At 51.2% G+C, this 26,691-nt stretch overlaps 1 protein-coding gene across 1 annotated transcript in view; it reads right to left on the bottom strand.

The window, feature by feature from the left end:
* Window positions 1–26,691, bottom strand: part of SLCO2A1 (solute carrier organic anion transporter family member 2A1) — a gene marked incomplete at both ends in the record, with an annotated part of 349,518 nt that overhangs the window by 21,786 nt on the left and 301,041 nt on the right. Inside the window, 2 exons of the mRNA XM_080696611.1 lie at window positions 22,018–22,180; window positions 23,843–23,980. Of these exons, the coding sequence (XP_080552737.1) occupies window positions 22,018–22,180; window positions 23,843–23,980 (301 nt within the window). The remainder of the gene's footprint in view (window positions 1–22,017; window positions 22,181–23,842; window positions 23,981–26,691) is intronic.

Raw genomic sequence — 26,691 nt, 5'->3', positions numbered from 1 at the left:
CGTGGAGTGTGACCCCGCTCCAGGGGCAGCCCACGCAAGCAGGAGAGAGAGCTCCTGAGGGCCACGCTGTTTTTCCCCTCGGTGCTGATGGACAGCTGAACAGGAGAGGCCAGGAGATCTCCAGCTAAAAAAGGAGATCCAGGGTCAACGCCCTCCCCTGCTGGCCTGCAGCAGCCTGTGCTCAGCCCTGGGGCTCTGGGACTTGACTCGGAGTTGTCTTCAGCAAGACAGAGGTCACTCTGTCCCACCATGGTGAGGTCACCGGGGCTGGGTCCCGCCTGAGTCATGACCCTCGGAGTGAAAGGAGCCCTGGCATCATGTTACACTGGGAGGCTGACCACCAATAACACTGAGTGACCTTAATATACCCGGGCAGCTCCCAAGAACCACAGATCTCTTAAAACAGAAGGGACTCTGTGACCTTGTAGTCCAACCTCTCTTATTACAGATGGGAGAGCTGCGGCTATACTCGAAGGAGCCAAGCTGTTCCCCGAGGTCCTTCTGGGAGGCCCCATCACCCCCGCAAAGCTGTGGGCACCGCCATCCCTGTGGCTGTGGACCTGGCCAGGCCTGGCAGCCGCCACCACACTCCTGGTTTTAATTTGGCTCACGACAAACAACCAGTATCGCCGCTTCTCCAAGGCCTGAGGGTTCCAAGGGCCCCGTTGCACAAGATCCCTTTTATTCCTGCCTCGTTCCAGCCAAAGGAAACCTCTGACTTCATTTCGCTCATAGGGTTGTTGATTAATGCAGATGGGATTCTGTTTAATTTCCAGGGCAGGTGTGGCCCTGAGCTAGGCGCCTGGAAGTCCGGTGGGAAAAAGCAAGGGTTATAGACCAGACCTGCCCTTCAGAGTGGGTTCTTCCTGGAGCTGTTGGGTTCTGCCCTGGATGTTGGAGCTGGGGGACATGGGGGTGTCTGTTCTCCTACCATCCTTCCCCCTCTCCCATATACAGCAGCCCGGTCCTTCCACTGCCGTTTGTCACCACTGGTGTCTGTACAAGACGTACCTGCAAGTTGCTAGTGATAAGTTGGGTCCTGCACTCGTGTGACTTTGTGTCACATGACCTCTGCAGGGCAAGGGAGGGGCCGAAACCCCCACGAGAATTGGGCGTTCCCGCGAGTAAACCCCCCATCTCGCAAGACGCATACCTTGAACAGGAGAGCCCGCGTCCTCTAGCTTCGGACAGGCGCGCGGGGCCCACTGTGCCTCGCCCTGATCCCCAGGAGAGCCGTGCCATTAAAACTTTACATGCCACGTGTACCGGACCTCTCTCGTGTTTTTCACACTCCGCCGTACTCACATTATTTTTTATTTTACTCGCATAATTTTTTATTTTACTTAACAGCTAGCACAGGTATCTCCTCCATCAGTCATGAGGCCGGTCCCAGGCAAAGCAAGCAAGCCACCGCATCTGTCTGGGTCAAGACATCTGGACCCTGCGCCATCTACGGACAGGGAGCCAAGCAGCGGGGCATGTGGGCAGCCCCAGACATTGGCTAGCATCCCTTCATGCCTTCCTCCTCCCCTCCTACAGAGAATTCAGAGTGGTCCACACATGCCGTGAAATCCTATGCAGCCTCTTACAGTTAGTGGGGAAGTTACCATGTCCTCCCATGTTACAGGTTATGCACATGGGAAAACATGGTAACGTCCTGGTTAGGTTCCAAAAATAACTAAGAATTTGGAGTCGAATATGGTCCCTTATTTATAATACTTCTCTGCACTCTCTGAATATACAAAGACCTTGTATATTTGTTTTTGTTTTGCAGTATTAGGAATGGAATTCAGGGGCATTCTACCTCTGAACTACACCCCCAGCCCTGTTTTTTTGTTTTTGGTGGTACTGGGGTTCCTGGAAACCCTTCTACCTCCGGGCTACACTCCCAAACCTACTTTATATTTTTATTTGGAAACAGGATCTCTTAAATCAGCGCGGCTGACTTCAAACCTGCGCGATCCTCCTGTCTCCGCCTCCCAAGCGCAGGGATTACAAGCGTGCGCCACCACGCCCGGCCCCAGCCCTGTTTTTTATTCTGTATTTTGAAACAGGGTCTCAGTAAGTTGCAGAGGGCCTCACTAAGTAGCTGAGGCTGGCTGTGAACCCGTGATCTTCCTGTCTCAGCCTCCCAAGTTCTGGGATTACAAGCTTGCGCCACCGCGCCTGGCCTACAAAGACCTTGTATATTTGGAAGACCTTTCAAGCACACCCTCTAGAACACCAGGCTCTCCCCAAGTGCTTACATGAACTTGATTTTGTTATCTTCTGTTTATTTTCTAATGTTTTGATAATGAAAACATGGAACTTCGTGTGTGTGTGTGTGTGTGTGTGTGTGTGTGTGTGTGTGTTACTGAGGATTAAACACTGGGTGCTCTGCCATTGAGCTATATCCTCAGCCCTTTTTATTTTTTCTCTTGAACCAGGGCCTTGCTAAGTTGTTGAGGCTGGCCTCAAACCCGTGATCCTTCTATCTCAGCTTCCCAGACACTGGAATTACCAGCGTGAGCCACCATGCCTAGGTTTGAGCAAATTTCAAAACCTCTCTGAGCTCCAGTGCCCTTGGAACAGAGACCGTATGGTGACGCACGGGCAGATGCCAAGTGCTAGAAGGCTGTGTTTCCCTAGCGAGGTCCCGGCATGTGACGTGGGCCCTGCCGGTCAGCGCATGGGCCTGGCGGTGGGCCTGCCCTCCTGAAGGAAGGCCGGGGTGGCTCAGCAACGTTGCAGGCTCCCAGCAATCAGGGAAGACTCTTTAGTCTGGAAACACAATAATAAGATGTTTCTGCTGAGAGAGACAAGGGGCTCTCTGACCCATCTTCCCGCACCCCACTCAGGAATCCTCCCATCAACATGGACCTGTGGCCAACAACAAGGTGTGGGGTGGTGCGGGAGTCCCAGTGGCCCTGAACAGCCAGAGCTAACTGTTGTTGAACAAGCTGCAATGGGAGCCTGGGGTCTGGGTTCTGATCTTGAATCTGGGACTCTTTATTCCAGTGGTCTTGACTATGAAAGACCATAGCAGATTGTGGGGAGGGGGCAGGCCAAGGAGGGAGGCTGCTGTTGGCCAGTGGGCAGAGCGGGCTCACTCGCTGCCCTTGGTACCCCCAGCTGCTCCCGCTAGGTGGGCGAGCAGTTACACATCGTCCCGGGCTGTGCTGGTCACCAGGGTGAGCGATGGCCCAACGGCCACGGGCCTGGCTCTTCTCAAGACCAAATGGACATGCTCAGGACTGAGGGCCCAGCTGGCTGGCTGGCCCAGGAAGGTGCAGGTGCTTGACAAAGCCCCCCGCCCCGGCCTGACCCCAACAGATCAGCAAGCGTGCTCCCCCGCTCACTTGCCCTAGATGCATTGGTAAGGGGCCAACATACACTTTGGCTCCAGAGGCCAAAGGGCTGCCGCCAAGTTTAGGAACGGGGGTTTCTTTCCAAGGATTCGGTTTCCAAGTGCATTTGGTAGACAGAAAGGAGCGGGGCTTTGGTTTTCAGAAACCTCGCGGGGCCGTGGCTCACAAGTGTAAAATCATTCTCCTGTGATGATGGCTCTCTGTAGCAGACTGTCTCAGAAGTGATGGGGGCCAGGGCCAGCTCTGAGCTCTCATCGCAGATAGTTAAGACCATCCCAAGGTGCCAGGCGTGATAGCGCACGCTTGGAATCCCAGCATCTGGGAGGCTGAGACAGGAGGACTGTAGTTCGCGGACAGCCTCAGCTATTTAGTGAGGCCCTCTGCATCCCAGTGAGACCCTGTTTCAAAATAAAGTATAAAAAATAGGGCTGGGGGTAGAGCTCAGAGGCAGAATGCCCCTGGGTTCCATCCCCAATACTGCATAAAATAGAAAAAAAAAAAGTGGCCTCCACTCCCGGTTCTAAATGACTGTCTCCAACACTGCAGTCTGATAATGCCTGTGTCACGGGGAGGGGGATGAAATGGAGAGTCTTGACAAGACAGCTGCCCCGTTCTTTCTGCAGTCTCTCGGTTCTCTTGCCAGGCGTGACTGTGGGTGGCCCTCTGACTGCGTGGGAGACCCGAAGGTGACGGAGCGGCAGAGGCGCCATCCGCCCAACTCTTCATTCTCATGTGCTCTGTGGACTTCAGAAATGCAACCGCAGTGCTGCTTGCTCAAATCAGAACCACAGACCGGGGCGTGGTGGCACATGCCTGCAATCCCAGTACTCGGGAGGCTGACACAGGAGAATCGTAGGTTTGAAGCCAGCCTCGGCCATTTAGCAAGGGTCTCAGCCACTTGGTGAGAGCTTGCTTAAAGAAAAGAAAATAGGGCTAGGGTGTCGCTCGGAGGTAGAAGGCCCCTGGGTTCCATCCCTGGTACAAAAAAAAAAAAAAAAAATCCCAAATATTCGCTGGGGGTGGATGGATGGGCCAAATGTGGTCTATACAATGGGAACTTGTTCAGTCTCTAATGAAAGAGAATCCTGATAGATGCTCGAATATTATGGACCAACCTTGAGGACACTGCCAAGTGAAATAAACCAGATCACGGAAAGACCAGTACTGGAGACTCGCTTGATATGAGGTTTCTACAGTGTGTGCGGTGCTGGGGACGGAACCTGGGCCATTCTACCTCTAAGCTACACCTACAGGCATTTATTTATTTATTTAATATTTATTTATTTATTTAGAAGCAGGGTCTTGCTGGGTTGCTGAGAATCTAAGTTTCTGAGGCTAGCCTTGAACCCAAGATCCTTCTGTCTCTGCTTTCCAAGTACTGAGAATCCAGGTGTGTGCCACCATGCCTGGCTTACAAGGTATCCACAGGAGTCAAATTCATAGACACCGAGGGTGGAGGGGTTTCAGAGGCTGGGGGAGAAGGGGTAAGGAGGTATTGTGTCATGAATACAGAGGTTCAAATTAGGAAGATTCTGGGATGGTGGTGATGGTTGTACCACAGTGAGACTCTACCTAATACAATAGAACTTTACACTAAAAATGGTTAAATGAAGCCAGGCGTGGTGGCGCACGCTTGTAATCCCAGCATTCGGGAGGCTGAGACCGGAGGATCGCGGTTCGCGGACAGCCTCGGCTACTTAGTGAGGGCCTCCACAACTCAGTGAGGCCCAGTTTCAAAATAAAGAATAAAAAATACGGCAGGGGGTGTAGCTCAGAGGTAAAATGCCCCTGGGTTCCATCCCCAGACACACACACACACACACACAACAAAAATATTTTTAAAAAATGGTTAAATGGTGATCTTGGGGGTTGGGTACTGGGGATTGAGCCCAGAAGCATTCTACCTCTGAACTACACCCACAACCCTTTTTATTTTATTTTGTTTTGTAACAAGGTTTCACTGGGTTGTGAGAGTCTTGCTAAACTGCTGAGGCTGGCCTCGAACCCGCGGTCCTCCCATCTCTGCTTCCCATATGCTGGGATTACTGGCATGCACCACCAACCCCTGGCTTCAGTGGAAAATTTTAAGTTGTGTTATATAGTTCAATACAATCAAAAATGAAATATTGCCTGGCCCAGGCAGAGATGGGGTGCCAGGTAACATGTGAGAGAGAGCTCAGGGGAGATTCCTAGAGAGAGGGGTAGAATCATGAGCACAGTGGCAGAGGGGGCAGAGGGGTGTGGAGAAGGAAAGGACAGTAGTGTCCAGGGGCTCAGAGGCGGGCGCCACCTACTCCAGGGCGCAGTGTGTTTGAGTTGCCCGGCCGGAGCTGGTGGGGCGGTCAGAGATGAGGCTGTGTGTGTGTGTGTGTGTGTGTGTGTGTGTGTGTGTGTGTGGCGCGGGGTGTGCAGCGGCTTCACATTGGTGGTTGCAGAGCCAGATGCACGCACGAGGCCAGGCTGCTGGAGGGGAACAGGGACCTGCGAATCTCCCCGGCGAGACGCGGCGCCAGAGAATAAGAGCTCCTTTACAAGTGCTAGTTCTTGACTTTGCAGTCCTCATTGTCCTGCTAACTTTGCACTTACTACGGCACTGTGGCTGACCTGGCTGGCCCAAGCAGTTTTTTATGGGACATGGAATGGTCATCGGAGGTTGTAAAAATGTTGACTGCCTCATTAAGCCTTTCCGTGGAATGTCTCGTGGTCGCCGGTGCCACCGAAACCCTCGTGAGGTCCCACCGCAGGAAGCAGCCAAGAGGCAAGACTCTCTGGGGAGCCTTTAAACGGTATCGTTAACTTTAAACATGGCAGATTCCATGCCAGAAATGGCTCTTATTATAAATGTGTGCTTCAAAAAAGTAATCAGCCCGGAGTGGTGGCACAAGTTTGTAATCTCAGTGCTTGGGAGGGCGAGACAGGTTTGTGAGGCCAGCCTCAGTGATGCAGTGAGCCCCTCAGCCACTTAGCAAGACCCCATTTTAAAATAAAAAATAAAAGCTGGGCGTGGTGGCGCACGCTTGTAATTCCTGTGCTTGGGAAGCGGAGACAGGAGGATCGCGCTGGTTTGAAGGCAGCCTCACTGGCTTAAGAGACCCTGTTTCAAAATAAAAATATAAAATAGGTCTGGGAGTGTAGCCCAGAGGTAGAAGGGTTTCCAGGGAACTCCAGTACCACCAAAAATGAATGAATGAATGAATGAATAAATACATTAATTAATTAATTAATTAATTAATTAAAAGGGCTAGGGGTGTCGTTCAGACGTTAGAATGCCCCTGGGTTCAGGGGAGGCTGAGACAGGAGGATCACAGGTTTGAGGATAGCCTCAGCAACCCAGTGAAACCCTGCTCCTAAATAAAAAATAAAAAGGGTTAGGGGTGCAGCTCAAAGGTAGAGTGCCCCTGGGTTCAATCCCTAATACGATAACAATGACAATAGGAATAATGACGATGATAATAATAGCAATTAGTTAGCCCCAGTGACACCCAAGTCTACCCAGCTCTTCCCTGCCTAGCCTGCAAGCCACATCCATTCAAGATCTCCCGGTGAAGTCTCTTTATAACAACCCTGGATGGAGCCTAAACCCCACGCTGCATCAAGCTCTGACACACTGACAAGAGCATCTGTGAAATCCGGCCCCAGAGGACAGGGATCTTTCCCCACGGGCACTGTCCCCAGGGAGCAGCAGCCGGCTTTGTGCCTTGGAGCCAGGAGGAGCAGGACAAGGCGGAGGTGAGACCCAATGTCAGGACCTGCTCTCCCCGCCTCCTCTGGGGACAGAGCCAGACGTAGCCTGGGATCCCAAGAACTCCATCCTGGGACCCTGTGCAGCGGGTGGCCCTGCCCAGCTCACTCGGGTGAGGGCAGGGTCTTCTAGAACTTAGACCACAGGCTCTTCTCTTAAAAATAAGAGGACAGGCCGGACGTGGTGACGCACACCTGTAATCCCAGTACCTGAGAGGCCGAGACAGGAGGATCGCAGGTTTGAGGCCAGTTTCAGCAATTTAGTGAGACCCCCAGCAATTTAGCAAGACGCTGTTTTGAAAAATAAAAAGAGCTGGGGTATAGCTCAGAGGTAGAATACCCCCAGGTTCAATTCCACACACACACACACACACACACACACACACCACACACACACACACACACACACACACACACACACACACAGAAAACACGACAGGAAGAGAGCGAAGAGGAAGAGGAGAATTAATATCCATGATATACGTTCACAAACATATCAAAGCCAATCAATAAGCCAAACATGAGAAGGAGGGAGGGGGCAGGAATCGGGTAAAGGCTAACTGGGTGACTTGGGTATGTGTGTCTCCACCATCTTGGACCCCATTAAGATGTATGACTACGCCGGGCGTGGTGGGCACGCTTGTAATCCCCGCGCTTGGGAGGTGGAGACGGGAGGATCGCGCAGATTCGGAGCCAGCCGCGCTGGCTAAGGAGACCCTGTTTCCAAATAAAAAATATAAAATTGTGTCTGGGAGTGTAGCCCAGAGGTAGAAGGGCTTCCAGGAACCACAGTACCACCAAAAAAAAAAAAAAAAAAAAAAAAGTATGACTACAATGCACCAATAAAAAAATTAAAAACGAAAAAAGAGGAATCAATATAAAAAAGAGAGAAAGAAAAAAGATGTGGATAGATGGGTGAAGTTAGTGCAAGGGGCAGGAAGGAGGGGAGAATAAAACCTGGCGGGAGGATCATGCCCATGGCCACCTGCCATCTAGGAACAGACAGAGCTGGCAGACAGATCCGAGACGGGGTAGCTTTCTGGGTTGCACACCTGCACATCCTCCCTGGAGCAGAGTTCTCAGCTTATTAATTTTTTAAAATACTTTGGTGTTTAACCCAGGGACATTTTACCTCTGAGCGGCAACCCTACCCTTTTTTATTTTATTTTGAAACAGGGCTCACTAAGTTGCAGAGGCCAGTCTCGAACCTGTGATCCTCCTATCTCAGCCTTCCAAGTACTGGAATTACAGGCATGTACCACCACGCCATAGGGTTTCCTTCTTTCTTTAGGAGCCTAAGCCCATGTAAGGAAATCCCAGCAACCTCGCCATCTTTCCCATTCTGTACCTACAGTCTCCCCCTGGCTCCTGGAAGGGCGCCGTCCACTCCCACCAGCTCAAGTCCAGCAGCGAGGTCCGGCCGCCACAGAGGCCCTCCTCCGGGGCCCACCTTTGGAAGGGGCCCAGGGGAAGGGCGAGCCCTTGTTAGCTGGGCACAAGTCTGTTTCTTATCTTCTGGAAGATGCCAGCTCACCAGAACCCATCCTTTTTCCTGCGGGATGCAGAGGCCCGGCCCGTTTTCCCAGGACTAGGAAAGCTAAAGCTAACTAGAAACAGGCCGGGACCTGGGCCCTCCGGCAGCTCCTCCAGCCCCACCCGACGGCGGCACGTGAATCAGCCTCTGACTCACGGCACGCTGGGGTGAGCAGAACTCCACTTGCAGCTTCTGGACCACTCGGGGGGCTGGACATGCCAGGGACGGTGTTTTCTTGGAAAGGCTGCTTTGCCGTAATGGGGCCCACAGAGATGGGCCAGGTTTGAGGCTGAGCAAGGCCCGGCCGCCCTATCCTTCAGGCTCCTTCCCATCCCTCGTGTGGCCATGCTGAGGCCGCCGGAAGGCTGGCATGGGTGGAACAGAGCCCTGCGTGCAAAGACCAGACGCTGGGACACAAACACATGAAGGTGGTGGAAAATGGAGCATCCTTTGACCAGTTATGCTGTCTGGTTTTTTTTTTTTTTTAGGGTACTGGGGATTGAACCCTGGGGCATTCTACTTCCAAGCTACACCCCCAGCCCTATTTATTTATTTATTTATTTGTTTATTTATTTATTTATTGTTATTATTATGCGGTACTGGGATGGAACTCAGGGGCATTCTACTTCTGAGCTATACCCCTAGCCCTATTTATTTATTTATTTATTTATTTATTTATTTATTTATTTTTGCGGTACTAGGGATGGAACCCAGGGGCATTCTACCTCCCAGCTACACCCCCAGCCCTATTTTTTTTCTTTATTTTGAAACAGGGTCTCACTGAATTGCAGAGGGTCTAACTAAGTAGCTGAGGCTGTCCGCGAACCATGATTCTCCTGTCTCAGCCTCCCAAATGCTGGGATGACAAGCGTGTGCCACCACACCTGACTCCCCAGCCTTATTTTTAATTTTTTACTTTGAAACAGGGTCTCACTGAGTTGCGGAGGGCCTCGCTAAGTAGCTGAGGCTGGCCGTGAACCTGCGATCCTCCTGTCTCAGCCTCCCAAGTACTGGATTACAAGCGTGTGCCACCACGCCCAGCTTTCATTCTGTCCTTAAGAGCAAAGAGAGAACTCTACCAGGAAGCCGGGGGCCAGCAGGGTTCCCGAGAGCCACCCCTGCTCAGGAAGGGGCGCGGTTGTCATTGGGGAGCTTGGGAGTTGTGGGTCAGCAAGGTCCCGTACCCCAGGAGCAGCCCGTAAAGCCACAGGGACAGGCTCTGGAAAGTTCTCTGGCAGCATGTTCAAGGTGCCAAGCCCCACAGTTATCAGCACAACTCTTGGGATCTCTTTCAGAATGTTCCACTCTGAAGGACCGATTTCCCCATCCTCCGACATTCAGCTGTTCTTGAGCTCTTCCCGAAACTGTGGCCACGCCCGCCGGCAGGCAGGCTCAGAACAGACTGTCCCGACTCGCTGGGGATTGGAGCCCTCAAAGCCATTTGTAAAGTGGGTTGTTTGCAAATCTGAAGTGATCAGGTTCCTAGGAGAGGCTCCAAGCCCTGTTAATCCCCAATACCTCTGTGATACCTGTGTTATATTCCTGCTAAACAAAGGCAACATTTACCAGATGGTGTGTGTGTGTGTGTGTGTGTGTGTGTGTGTGTGTGTGTCCAGGCAATTGAACCCAGGGGCATTCTACCTCCAAGCTACATTCCCTGCTCTATTTTATTTTTAATTTTGAAACAGGGTCTTGCTAGGTTGACCAGACTCTCACTAGTTTCTGGAGCTGGCCCCGAGCCTGTGATCCTCCTGTCTCGGCCTCCCAGGTGCTGGGCTTACGGTGTGCGCCACCACGCCTGGCTTAGAAGATGATTTCTGTAAGCAAATGCCTTCTGAGTTCCATAATCTTCTGCCCCAGTAGAAAAATCAGAATTGTGGTGGACAGCCTAGGAGACGTTGCGAGGCAGTGGAAGGCATTTAAGCCTTGAAACTAGAGGGACAAGGTTCAAAACTCGATTTTACCACTCACTAGTCAGGGGCTTCTGTAAACCTCAGGTCCTCAGCTCCAAAACAGATACCATAATACTTACCTACAATATGCTACTGACGATTAAAGATAATAAGTAAAGTTAGATAACTTTAGTCGACACAATTAATCATTTCAAAAATAGAGGACTTTAAATGTCCCCAACATAAAGATATGGTAAACGTGTTGGGTGTGGTGGCAGTGTCACGGTGCACGGCAGGCCCACCTCTCAGACCCCGTCCGTCCATCGCAAGGCCACCTCGGTAGAGTAGGGAACTTCCCAGACCCCTCTAGAGCCAGGTGACCTGTAATCCCCGCGCTTGGGAGGCTGAGCCAGGAGGATCACACTTAGCAAGGCCTTGTTTCAAAATAAAAAATAATAATAGCCGGGCGTGGTGGCGCACGCTTGTAATCCCCACGCTTGGGAGGCTGAGACAGGAGGATCGCGCAGGTTCGAAGCCAGCCTCAGCTACTGAGCGAGGCCCTCAGCAACTTAGTGAGACCCTGTTTCCAAATAAAATATAAAATAGGTCTGGGAGTATCGCCCGGAGGTAGAAAGCCTCTGGGTTCCACCCCCAGTACCACACACACAAAAAATTAATAATTAATAATAATAATAATAATGATAATAATAATAAAGTAGGCTCAGGGAGTAGCTCCAAGGTAGAACTGTCCCCAGGCTCAATCCCCAGGACCAAAAGAGGAAAAAGTAGTAATAAATATCAACGATGAAAGATACATATTATATCCATGTATTGAAATGTCATCCTGTGCTCTATAATAATGCAAGTTACAACGCTCAATAGTGAATATGTCATGAGCTCGAACACCGGGGTCCTACAATACTCTCACCTTTCACCCAAAGAGATGAGTAACGGCGAGAGACAGGGAGATGGCGGAGACTGGCGATGCCGCCCGGGGCTTTAAGAACTTGGGGACTGGGTCCAGAAACGGGAGAGACAAGTCAAGTTAATGGTGCCTCCAGCAATACCTGGAGCGTGATAAAAATAAAAATCCCAAGGCGAGTGGTGTGCTTGGAAGCGTTTCTACCCATGCTGGAAACGAATGGTCTGGGGCCAGGTGTGGTGGTGCGCACCTGTGATCCCAGTGCTTGGGAGGCTGAGGCAGGAGGATCGCAGGTTCGCGGCCAGCCTCAGCTGCTTAGACCCTCCGCAACTTGGCAAGACCCTGTTTCAAAATAAAAAATAAAATAGGTCTGAGGGTGTAGATCAGAAGTAGAACACCCCTGGGCTCAATGCCTAGCATATACATACATACAGAGAGAGAGAGAGAGAGAGAGAGAGAGAGAGAGAGAGAGAGAGAGAGAGAAGGAGGGAGGGAGGAAGGGAGAGAGGGGAAAAGAAAAAGAAGAAAAAAATAAAAAAGAATGAGCAGGGGGCGGGGTGGGGAATTTCTCTGCTGTGTTCTAAAGACCAGATTTCCAGGCCGGCTGTGGTAGCTCACACTTGTAATCCCAGCGCTTAGGAGGTTGAGACAGGAGGATCGCACGGGTTCGAAGCCAGCCTCAGCTACTGAACGAGGCTCTCAGCAACTTAGTGAGACCCTGTTTCCGAATAAAATATAAAATAGGTCTGGGAGTGTAGCCTGGAGGTAGAAAGTCTCTGGGTTCCATCCCCAGTACCACAAAACAGAGAGACAGACAGACAGACAGACAGTCCGACCGACCAGGTTTCCAAGACTAGATCTGAACCAAGGACAGACCCTCCCTCCGCAGTCACCTGGCTCTAGAGGGGTCTGGGAAGTTCCCTACTCTACCGAGGTGGCCTTGGGATGAAGGGACAGGGTCTGAGTGGTGGGCCTGCCGTGCACCGTGACGCTGCCAGCCCGGGGCTCCCCACGCTGCCCAGCACGTGAGCCCACACCCTGAGCAGCACCTGCCTCTGGCCCTCGTCAGAGCGGGAAGGAGGGCAGCTCAGAGCCATTTAACTGTAATCCTCCAAGAGCCGTGCACTGACTTAGCTCCCGCACAGGCACGAGGCAGGACTCACTGTGCACGGATTTAGTCCCTAGGCCCGTGAGGGGCTCCTGGAAGAAATAACAGAGCCAGCCGGAGACCCTGTGAGTTCACCCAAAGCCATTCACAGCACCTCCCATGTTTCCTTTGTTGCTGGGGCTCCCGAGCCAGCAGGAAGCCATAACACGGTGTTTCTTGACCGGAGGAAGCCTGTTGACAAAGCCTGTCATGATATCCTGCTAGACAAGGCGGGGCGCGTGGCTGCACGGTCCTCAGGGGAGAAGCCGCTCGCCGGCAGCTGGTGCGGGTGGCTGCGAGCGTGCGCCACTCCGGTACCTTGATGTCAGGGACCGTTATGAAAGCAGGAACCAGTTACAAGTTAATAAATCAGAGTCCCAGCTGTGAAGACGATGAGACAGTCCAAAGGCTAAAAATTCAAGATGAGACTCAACACTGTAAGAAAAGGCTCCAGCCGGGCGTGGTGCCGCATGCTTGTATTCCCCGCGCTTGGGAAGCTGAGACAGGAGGATCGCACAGGTTCGAAGCCAGCCTCAGCTACTTAGTGAGGCTTTCGGTTACTTAGTGAGACCCTGTTTCCAAATAAAGTATAAAATAGGTCTGGGAGTATAGCTTGGAGGTAGAAAGCCTCTGGGTTCCATGCCAGTACTACCAAAAAAAAAAAAAAAAAAAAAAAGGTTCCAACCAAGGAAAATGACTTTTTTAATTTTTTAAAAAAATTTTGGTAGCCAGGCATGGTGGTCATGCTTGTAATCCAGTACTTGGGAGGCTGAGACAGGAGAATTGCAGTTTATGGACAGCTTCAACTACTTAGTGAGGCCTTCTACAAGCTAGTGAGACCTAGTTTCAAAATAAAAGAATAAAAAATAGGGCTGGAGGTGTAGCTCAGAGGTAGAATGCCCCTGGGTTTCATCCCCAGTACTGCAAAAAAAAAAAAAAAATTTGTGTGCAAAAATAATTTTTTTTTTTTGTGGTACTGGGTGTTGAATGCAGGGGTGTTATGCCTCTGAGCTACATGCCCCAAAACTTTTTATTTTTGACTTTGAAACAAGGTCTTGCTAAATTGGTATGTGCTGGTATGGAACTCAGTCCCCCACGTACTGGAATTACAGGTGTGGGCACCACAGGGAGAACGGATCTATGGGGCTAAGATCGAAGCTTTACTTTAACTTCAAGGGTTGCAGCTAGTCAACAATGGAAAGGGGGAAAAAAGCCTGGCTTCGCAAAATCTATGGGGACAAATCCCTGATTGTCTGGATCACACGGTCACAATTTCAGTCCGCATTAGGACCTTCAGATCAGAGAGGAGACTCCCCCCTCTTCTTCCCAGGAGCCCAGGCCGTGAGCACCATGACCCAGCAGCTGGGGCCTCTGAAGGGCCTGAGGCCTGATGTCACAAGGACAAGAGAGGAAATGAGCTCCAAGGAAGCAAAGATCCTGGGTTGTGTGGCTGGCTGTGGCTCCAGCTGCGCGCTAATGGGCTTGTTCTGGGTGCTTCAAGGAGGCAGATCTGGGACCCACGGAGCATAGAATTAGGAGACAGAATTCAGAAAAACTAACGAAAAGAGTTTCATGGAAGAGGAAAAGAGGCCTGCTCCCAGGATCCAGGGCCGTTCGCATCAAGGCAGCCTGGGAGTCCCAAGCCCTTGGGATTCCTCTCTGGATGCCCAAGCTCATCTCTGTGATGTAGGATAGAAGGAATAAGTAGGTAGAAAGGAGACAGACAGGAAGGAAAAGTAAAAATATAACTTTGATATAAGAACCTGGAGCTGAAGTGCTTCAGCCTCTAGTCCACAAACCAGTTCTCTTTCCCAGGCCTGACTGTACCATAAATTCTTGGGAAACCTGTAGATCCTAGACTTAACAATATTTCCAAGAAAACCTCTAATTTAGGATATCCCAGCTTATCCGTCAATCAACTAGTGAGGACCCCGATCAACCCAAGATCATCCACCCTAAGGCTGACCAGACCACAGACCATCAGGAAGCGCCTCGGGACTACTGGACCGAGCTCATCCACCCTAAGGCTCAGACCACTGCCCACCATAAAACGCCTCGGGACTCCCGGACCAAGCTCATCCTCACACACCTTCTCCAGCCCACCCCTCACTAAAGTCCCCTATAAGGAAAGAACCCTGAACTCCCCAAAATGCCTTCCTTATCTTGAGGGGCCCGCATTCTCTCTTGAATGTGTATTTCCTACCCTTTTCCCCAATAAGCCTCTATATCTCTAACTGGCGCGTGCTCAAATTCTTTACTGTCATGTTAGCCAAGGACCCTGCAGACCCCGAGTTCCTGAACCGAGAACTCACCCCAACATCTTTGGCACCCCAACACCTGGGGCCTGGTGGATCTTGAAAAATATCTCGCCTGGGGACTGGTGAACTACTACCTGTGGGCTTGGCTCGGTCCCTGGCCTGTAGGTTCTAGTATGTTTAATGTGAACATGGCTAGACCCAGTTGTCTCTACTGTCAGTGGAAAATTTCGTGCCACTGTAGCACGGGGCAATAGCTTCACAGAGACCCCTCGGTGGCCAAGCCCGACACATCTACTCCCCGGCGCTCTGCGGCACTGAATGGAAAATGTCAACCCCCGCTTTAATGCTGTGGTTTTCAAACACTTCGGCCACCAACTCACTCAGCAGCCGGAGCATCTGGAGGTGCTCACTGCATGAGAACAGACCAAAGCAGAGCTCTCGGTGGGCAGGGTGGTAGAGATGGGGCCCCTGCTCTGGCCTCTCCTGGCTCCAGCCCTCTGTCCAGCACCCTGTCCACCTGGGTGCTGCCTCCCAGGGAGACCTTTCCCCTGCTCTAGGGGGGCCCAGGACGCAGGATCGGCCAGCTGTCCCAAAGAAGCAAGTCTCGCCAGGGTAGCAGGTTGGCCTCGCCTCTCAGACCCTTGCCCAAGGTGGGCCTGCCCTCCAGCAGGAAAGTGACTGAGGGGTCAGAAGCTGAGGGGAGCCCCCACTCAGGTCTCCATCAGGCCTGTGCTAGGGGCTGGGGAAAAGAAAGGGTAGTGTGTGGCCGGGCGTGGTGGCGCACGCTTGTAATTCCAGCATCTGGGAGGCTGAGACAGGAGGGTCCTGGTTCGTGGTTTGGTGACAGCCTCAGCTACTTACTTGCAAAGTTGCCCTTTGCAACTCAGTGAGACCCTGTTTCAAAATAAAGAATAAAAAATAGGGCTGGGGATGGAGCTCGGAGGTGGAATGCCCCCGGGTTCCATCCCCAGTACCACACACGCACGTCCTCACACAAAAGACAGGTTCCACTTCAAAGCTCATTAGGTTCTGCTCATCTGTTCGGGGCTATTTTTCTTTCAGTTGAATTACTAACGCCCAGATGTGCCGTGGGTTTTCTCTTTCTTCAGCTTAGATGGCTCCCACCCTGGCTGTCCCCCTGCTCAGCCCCCAGCAGACACACACTTCCCCTCTCCTTGCCCCCGCGTCCGTCCTTCACACATGCCGGCATCCTCTGTCTCCGGGTAAGCCGACCTCCTCTCCGCCCCACACCTGTGCGCCGCGGGCACACGCTCACGGCCCTGCACTCTCCTCTGGGGCCTCCTGCTATATTGGTTTCACTCCGCAGCCACTGTCTGCAGGGCCAGCCCCCCACCCCGGCTTGGCTGGGATCTCGCACAGATCACCCGGAGTCCCGCCAGATGCCGGCTTCCAAGGACCCTTCCCCTAGCTCCAGGGCGGGCCGGTCTCACATTGGCCTGTTTCCCATCTGAGGAAACCTCTCCCCACCTCCCAGGAGTGGTCTTGCAGGCTTTGGCCGGGCAGCCAGTCTCGCCTCTACAGGCGCCAGGGCACATTTCCGTAGCCCACTGACATTTAGAAAGTCTAAACACCCAGAAATAAATGTCGGCATGGCCTTTTTAAAATTGGCAATTAGCTGTTAAAGGTTTTCCTGACTCCCACAATGTTCAGCCATTCTTTAATTTTTTTTCCTCCCCTAAAACACAAACTCTTCATACCCGCGGTCCTTTCTGGAACGGCTTTGCTCCAAGTGGGGAGAAACGGCGTCAACACGCCATAATAGGTCTGCGGGCCATTACTTATGATGAACAGATTTTAAGACCGCCAACTACCAGCGCAGGCGAACAGGAATTTGCTGGAGTGAACGGGAGCCAGGCGCTTTACCTGTTCATTCGAATTCCACTCTCAGGGCCCACTGAAAGTGGAGGAAATGTTCCCAGTTTTCAGGTGGAGAAACTGAGGTCCAGAACGGCGGCCTGATTCTCCTAAGGAGACCTGGCAGGCGAGCGCCTGGGCTGGGGGTTGAATACCGAGGTCCACGCTCTCCCATTAGACCCGTGGCCCCAAGGTGAGAATCTGGGAATCCAGCTGCTTAAGCTCTTACCCAGAGAAACCCCGAGGCCTCCTTGTGAGGATGCAGGAGGGGCCATGCTGAGGGAGGGGCCCTGCTGCAGGCCTGAGCTGAGGACCAGAGAGAAGCCCCGTCCCATGCCCCAGGCCTCCCTGTCCTGGGCCACGACCTTCCAGCTCAGCCTTGCAGGAAGCTGAAGGGTGCGCTCACCTGGCATCCAGGGAGCTACGAGCTTGCTCAGCAACACCCTGTGCTGTCCTCTCCACCCCCAGGATGAGCCACCACTCCGCCATTACTGCCGGTGCAGCCACCAGGCCAAACGCACGGGCACGCGCCTTTGCGGCGTTCTGAGGGAGGGTCTGTCTTCTAGACCCTCGTGGAGAGGAGGCCCAGGCCACATGGTCAGAGGTCTCCAAGCCCCGTTCAAGTCCAGACTGGCTGCTGCCAGGAGCCGGTTCAGAGCCGCACGGCCACACAGGGTGGTGCGTCGGATGACACAGGTCTCCTGTCGACCTTGCGCAACTCAACACGACGAGGTTCCCACAGGAAGACACTACAAGGAGGAGTCACGCTCAGAGGGTTCCCACAAAGCGAGACTTGATGAATATGTTTATTTGCACATTTTTGCATACACACTCCCACGCCACACCCGCACCCGGGTGCAGCTCCGGCTACATCCCACAGATGTGGCTTCTGGGCCAAAGGCCTCCTCGTCCCACCGTCGGGCACCGGGAAGACGCCCGAAGGTAGCTCGGCCCTGAACACTGCCAGCCGCTGCTCTGATCCTAGCCAGCGCGGGCAAGACTGCTGTGCCCGGCTGCTGCAGCTGGAATCTGTACAAAGAGAGCAGTAGGAGCGAAACAGTACACTCTCCTGGCCGCGGACCCCGCCTGCGGCCCCACGGCCTCTTTGGTCCCCTGTCAGGGGATTTTGGCTAAGGGCATTGTGGTGGAGATGCATCCTGGTTTTTTTCTTATTCTTCTTTATTTTTAAACAGGGTCTCACTGAGTTGCAAAGGACCTCACTAAGTAGCCAGCCTGGCAGAGTACTTCCCTGGGAGGGTCTGGGTGAGCTGGTCCCAATCCGAGTGACCATTGCTAACAAGAAGCAGAGGGAGACCCGTCCCCTCGCCTCCCACGACAAAGCAAATGTCACTGGGATGTGAGCCCGGGGCCCAGGGAGCAAAGCCACCAGGCCCAGCGGGCCACGGTGTGTGGGGCCTGGCAGGATGCCCTCCCCTCAGCCTGGACCCGGTGCCCCAGGCTCCCTTGCTGAGTTTATTAGCCCTGTCTTCAAGCACTGAGAAAGGTCAACTCCTGGCTCTACTTCGAAGCAGGCCTCTTGTCCAGAGTGAGGAAGAGAAAGTGCAGGGCAGGACCCCTTGGCTTGGCTCTGGCCCATCCTCTGCTCAGTTGAAGCAGGACTCAGCTCTTTTCCATCCTTCCTTCCTTCCTTCCTTCCTTTCTCTCTCCTTTCTTTCTTTCTTTCTTTCTTTCTTTCTTTCTTTCTTTCTTTCTTTCTGCAGTACTGGGAATGGAACGCAGGGGCATTCTACCTCTGAGCTACACCTCCAACCCTATTTTTTATTCTTTATTTTGCAACAGGGTCTCACTGAGTTGCAAAGGAACTCACTAAGTAGCTGAGGCTGTCCACGAACCCAGATCCTCCTCCTGTCTCAGCCTCCCAAATGCTGGGATTACAAGCATGTGCCACCATGCGCGGCAGGACTCAGCTTTTAAACAGTGTAAATAGACCTGAGACCACAATGCACTTATGAGACATGACTAGTGTCAGCAGTGATTTGTGGAGAGGTGGAGAAATGATTACCAGGACCAGAACCCAGCAGACACTGCGCCCTCAGACACCCTTTTATCACTCCAGCCACCTACCTCTATTTAATCTGGGTTTCACAGCCTATAAAGGAATCCCCACTATCTTTCCAAGTGATTCATCTCCTGAACATGACTTTTTATTTTTATTTTTTATTTTATTTTATTTTATTTTTTGGTGGTACTGGGGTTCCTGGAAGCCCTTCTACCTCCGGGCTACATTCCCAGACCTATTTTATATTTTTTGGAAACAGGGCCTCTTACGCCAGCACGGCTGGCTTCGAACCTGCGCGATCCTCCTGTCTCCGCCTCCCAAGCGCGGGGATTACAAGCGTGCGCCGCCATGCCTGGCGGAACATGACTTTTTAAAAAGCCAAAAACAAGGCCAGGCGTGGTGGCGCACGCTTGTAATCCCCGCGCTTGGGAGGCGGAGACAGGAGAATCACAAGCTTAAAGCCATGGACAACAACTTACTGAGACTCTCAGGAACCTAGAGTGACCCTGTTTCCAAATAAAAAATTAAAAAGGCTGGGGATGTAGCTAAGAGGTAGAATGCCCCGGCATTCAATCCCCTGCATTCAATCCCCTGCATTCAATCAAAATAAACAAACAAACCATCATCCTAAAATTACTGCTACTTCCTTCAAGAAGTGCCAGTTTATCCCAAGCTAACAAAGCAACATAGAATCAGCTCCAAAACAGTGGCAGTGATGTTGCTGGGTGCTGAGTAGATGGAAATGAAAACCCACTCTGTTGAGCTATTTCCCAGCTCTGATTGTCTGTGACTTCTACAAAGGAAAAAAAAATTCATTGCAAATGGCAGCATGGTCAAATCATAGCCATAGAATGATCCAGGGTGGTAGTAATGCAGGTGCAATTGGGGGCACTGATTAAAGATAAGAGGGTGGTGGAAGTTCCCAGGTGTGGGGGCCGCTGAGTAATTTTTTTTTTTTTTCCGGAAAGTGGTTGGTGTGCCAGTAAGTTTAGAAACCTATGGGACAGACAAAGAGATGATTCACTATGAACAAGAGCGGGCAGACATGAAACAGGAGAATTAACATTCTCAAAACTTGAGCTAACAGGACAATGTGGGAAAGGCTATAAAGCAAAGATGTTTAAAACAATTGAAGTGATCAAGGAAAAGTAGAAATCATAAGGAAATGCCAAGAAATTGACACTGGGGTGGGAAGATCTGAAAGGCAATTATAAGGACTTTTAGAAATTAGCAAAATAGAAAGAGCCATTAATATTCACAATGTTCCAGGTCCACGTGGTGGTGCATGCCTGTAATTCCAGTACTTGGAAGGCTGTGATAGGAGGATCACAGGTTTGAGGCCACCCTCAGCAACTCTGTGAGACCCTGTCTTGACATAAAAAATCAAATATATAGGGATGAGGGTGCAGCTCGGAGGTGGAATGCTCCTGAGTTCAATCCCCAGTACTACAAAATAAGTAAGAAAGTCAATAAAATAAAATAAAATCCACAATGTTAAGGATGGGTTTGACACTGAGTGACAAAGCTAGAGAGAGACTAAGTGAATAGAAAGCCACACGTTAAGGAAATCACTCAGGATGCCGTAGAGATGAGTAGAGTAGTGAAAACCATGGACGAGAGCTTAAGAGACAAGGAGGCCAGAAACGAAGATAACCAGCATGCATCTCTACATAGGAGGAGTTCTAGGGAAAGGAGATGATGAAAACAGGGATGTGCGATACCAGGAACATTTTTGACTGAGAATTTAATCTCCAAAAAAAATCCCAGCACATTGAACTTCCAAATAGAGCATTTAAAAATTAAACCCATACTCAGACACCTTGTGGTAGACAAGAACAACAACAACAACAACAACAAAAGACAAAAAACTTAACTTCAATTAGAGCAAAAACAAAAACAAAAACCAGTGTACCTAAGAAAGGATGATTAGATTGATGGAGAGGTCCCAAATGTCAAACAACAATGGTGTGTCACCTTCCAAGTACCGAGAAGAAATAGCCCTTAAATTAAAATAGTTTGTATTCCTTTAACAACCAATATCATTTGTAGCTGAACTCTCATTCATGAGGATGGGTAAAATGGAGGTTCATTTTCAGACAAAGAGAACTTTTTCTCACTCATCAGACCCCTGAAAGTAACACTCCAGGATACACTCCAGGGAAAAGTAAGTTGAATCAACAGGGCGGGTAAAATCCAACAAGCAACATCAACAAAGAACCCAGCAGACTTTGGGGTAAATAAACATAAACAGGAACTTATTTATAAGTAACAATATAATGAAAACATAATAATGACCACTGTGGCTATGTTAAAAACAGGTAGAACTAAAATACTCATCAAGAATAAAGGTGGATGGGAGAGGACGGTTCACATTTGAACATCCTTATCTCGTTCTCTTGGAGAACAGATACATTCTTTAGAGTTTGTTAAACACGGTCCATGTTAAACGCAAAGGTAATGGGGAGGCATAATGTGTTCATGGGTTAGCAGGCTCAACCTAATAAACATGTCAACTATCCTCAAATTAATCTATGAATTTGATGCAATTCCAATCAAAATTCCAAGAGAACTTTAATTTCATTTTTTGATTGCTCTTAGCCTATTTTTTAAAGGGTTCTTTTTTTTTTTTATCAAACTCAGAGCGCCACACCTACAAAGCAGGTGCTTTGCTACTGAGCTACATCCCAGCCCCAGAATTTTAATTTTAAATGTAGACAATTGGTTTTTAAATGTATATGGACAGTCAAATGCATAATTAAAATATAAAACAAATTTGAAATAGAATAAAGTTGGAGTCATACCAAACAGTTTTGAAGACTTACAGTGTAGTGTCAGTGATACTGGCAAGACTGTGTTCTACTGGCAAAGGAAGAATAGACACGCACAGCAAAAAAATGGGGTAAGAAGTCCTGAAATCGACCCATATTAATATGGCCAATTTTCCCCCAGCAGTGTGTGGACGGAATCCAGGATTTTCCAAGAGTCTTGTCACTGATCTACCAGCCTCAGCCCATCCCTACCCCAAGCCAATGCGTTTCCGGTGGTAGTGCAAAATTAATTTTATGGGAGAAAAGATAGTATTTTCAACAAATGGTGCTGAGACAATTTAACATCTATCCACAAAAAAAGGGGAAAAACTAATAGAAATTAACTCAGAATGAATTATAGATCTAAGCGCAAATGAAAAACTGGAACGACTCCTGAAACACAGAGAAGAAAATCCTTCTGCTCTGGGGTTGGGTGAAAAGTTCTTAAATGTGGCAGGGGCGGGAGGCACTCACCGAGGCTGGCCGAGGCGTACTGGTAGGGCTCCGACAGGAAGTGTGGGAGCGTGAGGACGAAGGCGCCCAAGGCCAGGAGGAGGCCCCCGATGCCAATCAGCCGCGGGCGGTGCACCCGGCTGCCAAAGTAGCTGACGAAGATGATGAGGATGGCGTTGCTGATCTGCAGCGAACACGGAGGGGGTGAGACCACTGGTCCCGTCCTCGCCCACCCCGGAGTGACCAGCCTCACCCAGGAGGGCTGGACAGGGACGAGGCTGTCCAGTGCCAGCGGGGCCCTGGCAGAGCTGCCCCTGCCCGGTCCCCACAGCCTCACCACGGGCCACCTGTGTGACGTCTCTGCCTGCCCTCTGCGGTCAGAAGCCCAGCCCAGCCTCTGCCTTCCAGCCCAGCCCCCCTAGTCTAATATCAGCCATCTGAGGACTGATCCTTTTTTTTTTAAAAGCATTTTATTAGTGCAATGTAATTATATATCATAGTGAGATTCAAAGTAATACATTCATATATACACTCAACATCACTGTCAGCCGGGCGTGGTGGCGCACGCCTGTAATCCCAGCGCTCGGAGGCTGAGACAGGAGGATCGCACAGGTTCGAAGACAGGCTCAGCTACTTAGTGAGGCTCTTGGCAATTTAGTAAGACCGTGTTTCCCAATATAATATAAAATAGGTCTGGGAGTATAGCCCAGAGGTAGAAAGCCTCTGGGTTCCATCCTCAGTACCACACACACACAAAATCAATCCATCTCTCTCTCTCTCTCTCTCTCTCTCTCTCTCTCTCTCTCTCTCTCTCGGTACAGAGATACACACAGGTACAATATAGTCATTCACAGGAACAAACTCACATACACAGACACATGTGACACAAATACACACACACACACACACACACACACACACACACACACACACACACACACACGACGATTGGGATAGAGAAATACTACAGTATTTGCCTCAAACTCTGCCCTCAGGCAAGAAGTTTGAGCTTGGGAAAGAGGAGACTTAATGGCTCAGCTATTTGTATGTGGATTGACCCATAGCTCTGGGGAAATATTACACCCCTAATTTGCTCATCAAATTCCTATCTTAAACCCCACAACATATCTTGGCTAGCTATTTCTGGTCCCTTGAAAAATCCAATGATTCCCAGTTCGAACATTTTGGTTCTAAGCACAGGGACAGTATGAGGGAGAATTTGACCATGGAAGAGCACAGATTTGCCAATCATCTGGGCTGAGCCGGAAGAGGATTCGCCGTACACACCAGCTCAGATTTGTTGTGTTTTGATTTTGCCGTACTGGGGATGGAACCCAGGGGCATTTGACCTCCAAACTACACCTCCAGGCCTATTTTTTATTCTTTATTTTGAAACAGGGTCTCACTGAGTTGCAAAGGCCTCACTAAGTAGCTGAGGCTGTCCTTGAACCACGATCCTCCGGTCTCAGCCTCCCGAATGCCGGGATTACGAGCGTGCGCCACCGCGATCGGCTTCAGATTTTGATTAGTAGAGAGGCCTGGAACACGGGGTTGAGATGACGCAGAGGAGTATTCGGCCTCAGCAGGAAGGAGGGCTGTGGGCAATCAGCGGTGTGTGCCAGGCCACAGGGTAGGCCCGTGGTGATGTAAACGTCGGAGGCGTCTTCCTTGCTGTCTGTCCTGAGTGAGGACATGTGTTGGACACAGTCCAAGTCAAAGGCCACCATTGAGGAAGGTACATTCTGGGTCCCAATGCAGAGAGCCCTGGGCCCTGTGCACCCAGGCCCCCGCTTCCTGTGACGGCGGGTGCACTTGGGGGGCTGCTGGCCCAGTGCCCCCCACTCACCTCATTCAAACTGGAGATGAGCCCCGAGGAGGAGCTGGAGAGGCCGAAGCGCTTCTCGATGGTGGTCAGGCTGCTCTTGAAGTAGGCGCTGTACAGGAGCTGGCAGAGCTGCAGGAGACCGTGGCACAGCACGAACACCTGGAAAGCCAACCACAGCCGCCATGACGCCTCGGCACAGCATCCCTCTGTGTCCCCTATGTCACACGGAACCCCTTCCTTCCCAGGGTGGTCCCGAGGGTGGAACCATTATTCTTGCGCTGTGGGAAGCACTCCAAAAATATTCGCCTTTCTTATCTTGGCTACTTCTCATCGCTCTTGTAAATAGTTGGGTAGAACCACAGGGAAAGTCCGCCCCCAGGGAGAGGCCTGGCTTCCCCACCAAGCATCTAGGGTATTCTCTGCCTGGGGTTGTTTCCAGATAGCACCGTCTCCCTGGACTGCTGGTCTCTCTTCCTCCCGTGTAGATTAAAGATTAAAGGCCACTCTCTGTCCCAATCGGGACACTTCCAGGGCACACACAGGCCCTAGGTCACACCGCCACATTCTGACCCAGCCCCTTTCTGGTACCCGGCCTCCAAGGCCCTGCTAATCTCCAGTGAGACACCATGATGTGATGCGGCCCTGGTTTTGAATGACGGTCCCCATTCACACCCGGTCCCCATTCACACCCTCGCCAAGCTCCTGACGGCAGCTGTGGTTATACTTGTTTCCTCCCCGCTATGATGGCTATGTCCTTGGAAAAGGGACTGAGGCCATCTGTCCCTGCATTCTACCCCAGCCCGTACTGTCCCAAGAGCACTCAGTAAATGTGGGCCTCATAGTTCACAAGGTCAGATAAAAGTCGGGCAGGTGGGCGAGGGGGTCGATGGAGTCCTTAGCCCCAGGGTAGGCTCTGGGTCCTCCTGGGTTCTCAGCTGTCAGACCAGGCCTGAACAGGAGTCCCAGGTCCCCGAGCAGCCCCTGCAAGGTGCCCTTCTGGGTCAACCTTTTCTCCAGAGAAGGGTGGGGCACGGTTCATAGTCGGCCAGATTCATAGTCTGCCAGAGTTCTTCCCTTAATTGAAGGGCTGGCATCCCCAAAGAGCAACTGGAACTCTGGCTTCCTTTCCGTTCTCTTCTGAAGCTAGGGCTACACCTCTGCGGGGGACTCCACTCCAGGCGGAGGGTCTCCTACCTGCAAGGCAGATCTCAGCGAGACCGGTGTGGGGCTTCCGGCAGAACCCAGGGTTCACTGCCTGTCCACACCTCTGTACCCATGGCCTCCAATCCGAGGACATCATTACACCTAGGAAATTAGGCACCTCTCTGCACTGCCACCTGCCTCAGAGCCTGGCAAAGCCACCTTGCTCCTTCCTAGTCACAGAAGACAAAGACCTGCTTGGAGGAAGAGGTGGCATCCTGTCCCAGCATCCCAGGGCTGCCCCTGGGCTTCCTTTCACACACTGCAATCTCTTAGTAATTTGGGATGGAAGCAATTTTTAAATGATCTCTTCCTCCTGGGTGTGGTGGTGCATATTTGGAAGGTTGAGATAGGAGGACCGCAGGTTTGAGGCCAGCCTCAGCAACTCAGACCTTCAACAACTTAGTGAGACCCTGTTTCAAAATAAAAAGGGCTGGGGTTACAGCTCAGAGGTAGAATGCTCCTAGATTTAATCTCCAGTACCAAAGAGAGGGAGGGGGATATCTTTCCCAAAATAGAAAAATAGAGGTACAGGGACAAGGAACCCAAGTGCCTGGCATAGTACCTGCATATAGCAGGCATTTTCGAAATTTAGATGCCAGACACTTGAGATGCCTGGAAGGGACCAGGTCTGGGTCGTTTCTCATTCAACAGAGCAACCTCAGCCTCTTCCCCTCTCTTGGGCCCTTAGCTTCCACAACTGTGAAGTATCTGAGCTAAATCGTGGTTCTTAATCCAGGTTAGAGTAAAAACGACCTGGCTAGAAGAGACAGGGGTATCTTAGCCAGAAGGAATAGAGAAAGGCCTAAGGCCAGACTTCCTGCACCAAAATTAGTGGAAGCAGAGCCCCAGATGCATCCATCAGAAAAGTTCCTCTAGCAGAATCTGATTGGCCAGAGGATTGTGGAGGGCATCTGTGCAGAGAACAATACGCTGAGGACGAGACAGGGGAAGGGAAAGGCAGACAGAGAAGCCTCCTAATTTGTAGGAGCCGACACTTTAGGCAGAAGGAAAGACAGGAGCCTCGGGTAGACTGTGGGAAGGCATCCTGGAAAGATGGTGGTGACAGTGGGGGTGGTGGTGATGGGAAGACAAGGGTGATGCTGATGGTGAAGATGGAGATGAGGGTGATGGTGGTGGCCGTGGTGATGGGATGGGATTTTTAGAAGTCTGGTCCACTTGCACAGACACAGGGCTCCAAAGCACACAAGCCAGTGTGTGCCTTGGTCCAGGCCAGTCGTGAGAGAGACAATACAATCTCTACTCTCTTGCTGGATCCTTTGTTCTGAGCGTCCTCTGAAGGCTGGTGTCCCCCACACTCTGTCTTAGCTCTTGTCTCAGCCATGTACCTCTCTATACATGCTTGTGGGCAAACCCTTGCCCCTCTAATGACTTTTCCAGAACTTTCCCCAGAGCTCTACACTCAGGTCCATCCTGTACCTGCTTGGTGTGTCTACCTGGATGCTCTCAGACCCCTAAGACTAGCCGCTCCCAGGTTGGACTCGTCTTTCCATGATACTCTCCTCTTTCTCCTTCACCCCTATTAACTCCTCAGGTCAGAAACCAAGAGTCCTCCTAGACACCCCTCTCACCCCTTAGCATCCGCCCCATCACCACAGACATGATCTCTTCTCATACGTGATGCCTGCCTTCACCTCTCGGTGCACATC

This window comes from Muscardinus avellanarius (assembly GCF_963383645.1).
Source record: "Muscardinus avellanarius genome assembly, chromosome: 5".
In the NCBI taxonomy this organism is placed as follows: domain Eukaryota; kingdom Metazoa; phylum Chordata; class Mammalia; order Rodentia; family Gliridae; genus Muscardinus; species Muscardinus avellanarius.
Note: the sequence above shows the minus strand (reverse complement) of the source record. Positions and strands in the feature narration are given on the sequence as shown.